This window comes from Propithecus coquereli, unplaced genomic scaffold (genome assembly GCF_000956105.1).
Source record: "Propithecus coquereli isolate 6110/MARCELLA unplaced genomic scaffold, Pcoq_1.0 Scaffold46, whole genome shotgun sequence".
Taxonomy (NCBI): Eukaryota; Metazoa; Chordata; class Mammalia; order Primates; family Indriidae; genus Propithecus; species Propithecus coquereli.
The window spans coordinates 5,431,548-5,437,547 of record NW_012150396.1 but is presented as its reverse complement, the minus strand read 5'-3'; the positions used below and the strand labels follow the sequence as shown (position 1 = coordinate 5,437,547).

General features: G+C 44.2%; 1 protein-coding gene across 1 annotated transcript in view; it reads left to right on the top strand.

The window, feature by feature from the left end:
- The window catches only part of HADH (hydroxyacyl-CoA dehydrogenase), a 42,275-nt gene extending 39,847 nt beyond the window's left edge, over positions 1-2,428 (top strand). The window contains exons 7-8 of the mRNA XM_012655126.1: positions 490-606; positions 1,573-2,428. Coding sequence (XP_012510580.1) covers positions 490-606; positions 1,573-1,691 — 236 coding nt within the window. The 3' untranslated portion in view covers positions 1,692-2,428. The remainder of the gene's footprint in view (positions 1-489; positions 607-1,572) is intronic.
- Positions 2,429-6,000: the final 3,572 nt, after the last annotated feature.

Below are 6,000 nucleotides of genomic sequence, written 5' to 3'. Positions count from 1 at the left end.
ACTCGGGAGGCTGAGGCAGGAGGATCACTTGAGCCCAGGAGTTTGAGGTTGCTGTGAGCTAGGCTGACGCCACAGCACTCATTCTAGCTCGGGCAACACAGTGCGTCTCTGTCTCAAAAAAAAAAAAAAAAAAACTATTTATAAATCAAAAATATGCTCTAGCTTTAAATGATATTTTAGTAAATGACTCCAGAGTTAGAAAATCCCAATCCATTCAGAAGTAGCTAATGTTTCCGGGCACAGGGGCTGTCTCTCCATGAACAAGGTGGCCGTGCTCTAGAATTTACCTCACCCGATGCAGTAACTTGAAAATTTTGTGACCTCTTTGGTATATACCTTTGAGATGAAATCTTACCCTAAGCCAGAAATTCTGACTCTAGACATTGTTTGAATGTGCAAGTATATAACACTCTAGTAATTCTGGGAATAATCCCATGATAGAATGATAGGAAGGGTGGCAGGAACTCAGTGCTGCCTTTTTCTCCTTAGGTGACGCGTCCAAGGAAGACATCGACACTGCTATGAAGTTAGGAGCCGGGTACCCCATGGGCCCATTTGAGCTTCTAGATTACGTTGGGCTGGATACCACAAAGTTCATCGTGGACGGTAGGAACTGGAATTCTTTCTTGTCTTTCTTTAATTGAGTTGAGGTAGTTTCTCTGAGGTTTGAATTATAATGCTTACCGAAATAATAAAGGGTCTTAGCAAAAATCTTCCAAAGTCCCACTTCCCTAGGTTGAAGATTCAGGTTAACAGATGGCAGGAGAGGAAGACTGTGACTGCCTAGTGTCTCTTAACAGGGTAACCATTTTTTTTTTTTTTAACTTTCCTTTTGGAATAATTATGGATTCATAAGAAGTTGCAAATATAGCACAGACATGTTCTATGTATCCTTCACCCAGTTTCCCGCAATGATTATATGTTACATAACCATAGTGCTATGTTTAAACCAGGAAATTGACATTGGTACACTCATTTGATCACTGGTATTGATTTGCGTAACCTCCACTGCAATCAAGATACACAACCATTTTTTAAAAATGTATCCATTTTAATGTAGTGGCTCTGAAGACAGGGTAAAAATAGTTCTTAAAACTGGATTACTAAAGTTGCATGTAGCTCACTACTCTCAAGTTTCACAAAGCAATACTTACGTGTTTGGGAGAATCTGCAAGGGCTGTAGCTGAAGCTTGAAAATTTGAATTTTATGAGGTTGCAAAATACAGTAGCAGGAATTCAGATTTTAACACGTATTCTGAAAGTCAACTGTGCCACTGAGGAGCCTAAGCAGCAAATCACTGGGTTCTGTCAGTGCTCCTGGACGTTTGGCAGAGATGGGACCAACAGGAGGGCCGTACAGGGCCGGGCGTAGAGCAGCACGGGTGGGTGGCAGCAACCTGCTGCCTTCCTGGAGCCTCTCTGTGGTGGCCTTACGGGCGTGGCGCCCGAGCGGTTCTCCCACAGCGGCGCAGGGACCCTCCCCAAGCTGTGCCTCCAGACTTGCCCTGGGAATGCCAAGGTTTAAAAAAAAAAACCCAGCGCTTTGTCCTAAGCCCTCTTCCTCCTCAATAGGGTGGCATGAATTAGATGTGAAGGACCCCAAGTTTCAGCCCAGCCCAGCCTTGAATAAGCTGGTGGCAGAGAAGAAGTTTGGCAAGAAGACTGGAGAAGGCTTTTACAAGTACAAATGATGTGCGGCTCGTCTGGCTCTGAGAAGAACCGGTGCCGCGGGAATGCCCTCCGGTCAGACATCCCTCGCTCGGCACGGTCTGTGCGCTGCGCGTTCTGATTGTGATCTCAAGTAATTATTGACGTTAGTTGCAGTAACAGATTCCTCCACTGAGAACGAATTCCCTTTTTTAGCCTGTCTATTTCTATGTATTTTCTAAAAAGCTTTACACCCTTGGTGCCTTAGAGCAAACGTTTCTTTTTAACCATGCCGTTTTTGTAAAGAATTACCTGAATTCGTTCCCTCATGCAGGGGAAAGTCCTTCCTCTAAGAGCGAGGGGCGCGGTGGTCACCGGCGCCGTGCAGGGGTGTCACGAGCACTGGCACGTGCGTGGTGTGTCTGAGTGCTGCGGTGGGCAGCGCCTGAGTCTTGCCTTTATGAGAACGTTTGCTGCCCGCAGCTTTGAGCCTTACCTGCGTTCTGGGCACAACACGAGATGCTCTGTCTTTACTCAACTTGTCATTAAGACGCCGCTGCTGGGGTGCCGGGACTATCTGTGTGCTTGGTTTGCGGGAAGACGTCTGTCTTCATGGTCATTCAGATCCACCAATCTCAATGATTACTGTCTCTCTCTTTTTTCCCCATGAGAAATCAGTGTTGAAAACAGCCTATAAATTGACTCTAATAAAATACAGTCTTTTAGTCTGTGAAAATTTGAATTGAAATAAATATGTATAATTTAAAATTGTAATATGCTTAAGTGACTATAAAAGTAAAAAGTTGGTAATGTAGACAGCTATTTCCTATCTTCTTGGCCTCCTGTCGTCTTCTAAAGTGGCAGTGTTGGGATAGGAAAGGCAGGAGAAGGCATTTGTACAAAACCTGCCTGTGGCTGCCCCCGCCAGATTTCTTACCAGGAAGTAGCAATAACAGCACAGAGAACAATTTTTAAGGAACATCTGTTTCTTCTTTGCCAACAGAGTGAAATAGTGTAACATAAGCTTCTTTTAATCATTGGCTTGCGAAAGTGTCTTCCAAGATAGAATTTTGGAGTTGGAAAGACATCAGAAATCCTGAGGTCCAGTGGTCTCGTTAGGAGACAGCTCAAGTGATGTGCCCAGAGTCACTAGATATTTTGCAGCAGAGCCCGAATTAGAACTAGGTTTTGATGATAAAATTGAATAAAATAGCAAATTTGAAAATCTTAAGTCCCAGCTTTCAGACAGGACCGTCTCCAAAATGGGTGTTCTTGTTTAGCATCCTGGGTCACAGTTCTCATAATTTAGAGGTTTTTTCCTTCATTTCGTTTGATAAAAGGGAACTTATTAATTTTTAAAAATTTGAATCTACAGTTTAGTGGGAAAATAAGTAAGTATATACATTTTACCACACATAGGACTGGTTCAGGACACCTTCAGTTTCTTTGAAAACGTTGGCTGAGGAGCAAGAGGAAGCCCCCGAGAGGCCACCACGGTTTCCACCACTAGAGGTGCCCCGGGGTCTGCCAGCTCCCCGCCCCTCGCAGGCTGGCTCTCGACCTCTGTCCTGAGCCCTGGGCAAGGAGGGGGCTTCACTTCCTCACTCTCTGCCCAGAGTCGCCACAGGATGTGGGCTCCCGTCCTAGAAGTGCAGGGCTCCTCCTTGACCCCAAATTCTAAGAGTCTACCCCAGCCTCGTGCCTGTCGGCCTGCCAGGGCGAGAGGATGGGGTGGCAGCGGGCTTTCTGGCCGATGTGTTGAAATGCACTCTCCGCCTACCAAACAGTCAAAAGGCCTGACCTCTGAACATCCTTCTATCATTTCCAAAAACTTTTCCATGCACCACGTTTGGGACCAGGAAGGGATTTTGAACATCCTCCTCTTCTTAAACGTGGTTATGGCCACTTTCCTGGTAAGAAATCTGGCGATGACAGCCACAGGCAGGTTTTGTACAAGTGCCTTCTCCCCGGACTCCAGGTTCTCGCACTCTGCGTGAGCACAGCTGCTTCCCCGGGAAGGGCTCTGTGGTGAGCAGGAAGGTCTCGTCCGTCTCCAAACGCAGGCCAGCGGCGGCTGCGTGCCTCAGCCTGCGGGCGGACACCCGGGTTCGGGAGAAGCCCCGGCACCTCACATCTCCTCCACTGTCCCGGCAGCTCTCGTGGGAGGGAGGCAAGTCCAGGCAGCGCCGTGGGGCGGCTCCTCCGCACGGTTCCCCTCACCCCCAGCCTCGCCCCCCACAGCAGCCGTGGCTTCCATGCCACTCGAAAGTAACGACCAGGTTTTATGTCAAGAGGATATTTTATTTTTTTCTCTCTCCTCTTCCTGTTAGTGATATTTTTATTCCTACAATAGAAGTGAAAATTGGAGATTAAAAAGAAAACCACACAATTGGTGAAATGTTGAAAAAGACAAAGTGAGCCTCTGAGTATAGCCATCAGCCAGACTTCAGTTATGTTCAGTGAAGTAGTGTTCTCTGAAGGATGGTTTTAATGCTTATGAAGATGCCTTTGTAAAATAAAATCATGGCTCCTTAATGTTCAGAAGATTCACTGTTAATAACAGTTTCTCAGGGGAAAATGGTTGGTTAACTTCTTCCATCGTCAGCTGTGAGGTGTATTTCCAGTTGGGGAAACTGGTAAATGGGGCAGCCTGGGGTTAGGGTAGAAGCAGGCCTTGGAACTGGGAACCTGTGGTATACAAATAAAAACCCTGTGGTATACCTATGGTTATGAAATGATTCTCCACTGGGTTGTGCTAAACTATAAGTTTTTTGGACTAACACAACAGCTTTCAGAAACCCATTCGTGAGTCAACCATTTTTCACTGCAGAGGGGACAACCAGTATGTTAGTCACGGCTTATACAACAATACATGCTAATTAGGATTTCTCTCTTGGCTATGCTGTTCACACGCTTGAAACAAGCTTTGGTCTTGTCCCACCTTGATTTTAATCCCCTTAACATTTCAGCCTAAGAAACTGATTAAGTCTACCAAAAATACAAGGTGTGGCTATAATTTTATGAGACTAATTTTCTTGTAAGCAAGCATTGATGCTACATAAATAGTAATCTAAAACATGCCTTGAACAGTGGAATCATTGCTGTACTTTCCAGACTATACTTTGAAAGAAGCCATTTGGTTGCGTAAATTCCATTTTTTAAATCAGTCTCAATGTTTCATAATCAGGTTTTGTGTCAGTTTTAGCAGTTTTTTTTCCTTAGCTACTGTTTTGAAATAGCAGAACAAAGTTTAACTCCTGAAAGAGAACTCCGTCATTGATGCTAATTTTAGTCCATGTTTTATAAATAAATCGCCAACTATAGCCGGTGCAGGATTAATCAATAAAACTAAAAGCATGGGCTTTGATATTAAACAGACTTGGGTTCTAGTTCTCAGCTCCGCTCTACCTATATAACCTAGAGAAGTTATTTTTTTTTTCTGGACATACCTGGTAAAATGCGGATAAGGACGGAACCCTTATCCCATACGGTTAGTAAAAATGTATTGAAGGAGTGTGATTATTGCTTCTTCATACAAGTTTACTGTGACCCACAACGCTGCTGATGATAAACAACTTTAGCATTGTTTCTGCAATAAAAGCAAATAACAGTTTTCACTTGAGTTCTCAAGTTTTACTATAAATTATGTGAATACAGTTTCAGTGTAGGTTGATTCATGCTAAGGTGTATTTTAAACAGCTGCTCTTGGTACATCCTCTCCTCTCCCATCTTCCCTGAGCCACGTCTGGCTGCGGAGCAAGATAATGGAAGTTTTCCCGCTGGAGAGCTGCAGAGGTTTAGAACAGCAACTTCCAGAATGATACCCACTAAATGACAGGCAAGAGAACCATGGTCGTCTTTCCACAATACCTCAGTAATAAATGGCATTTTGAATATATGCTTTAGCATTAAGATGCTTAACTGTAGTTAAATTTTACAGTTGCTAGTAAAAAGCAGTTGGAGTTTTCATGTGCATGTATCCTCACAAGTCAGGTTTCATGGGGCAGCTCTTAAAATTCCCCAGCCTTCCGTGTATGGAAGATAACATTCTGTGGCAGAAGGTAGTAAATGTAATTTGTTAAGCAACTACTACATCATGTGGAATTTAAGTTTCTCGTTTCTGTCAGAACCATACATTACTCTCTTGACTTTCTTCTTCAAAAGGAAAACCACACAGACAGCTTGTTCTTGCTCATGGGTCCTTCGTTAGAGGTTTCCATATTGTTGCAGACTCAGATCAGACTACAGAGGAAAAAATTATTGTGCTTAGGAGAGCTGTAGTCACGAAGCAGTGGGAAGGCCCCTTCCAGCCAAACAGGTAGTTGCCAGCAGACCTAGCAGCCAAACAAAAAC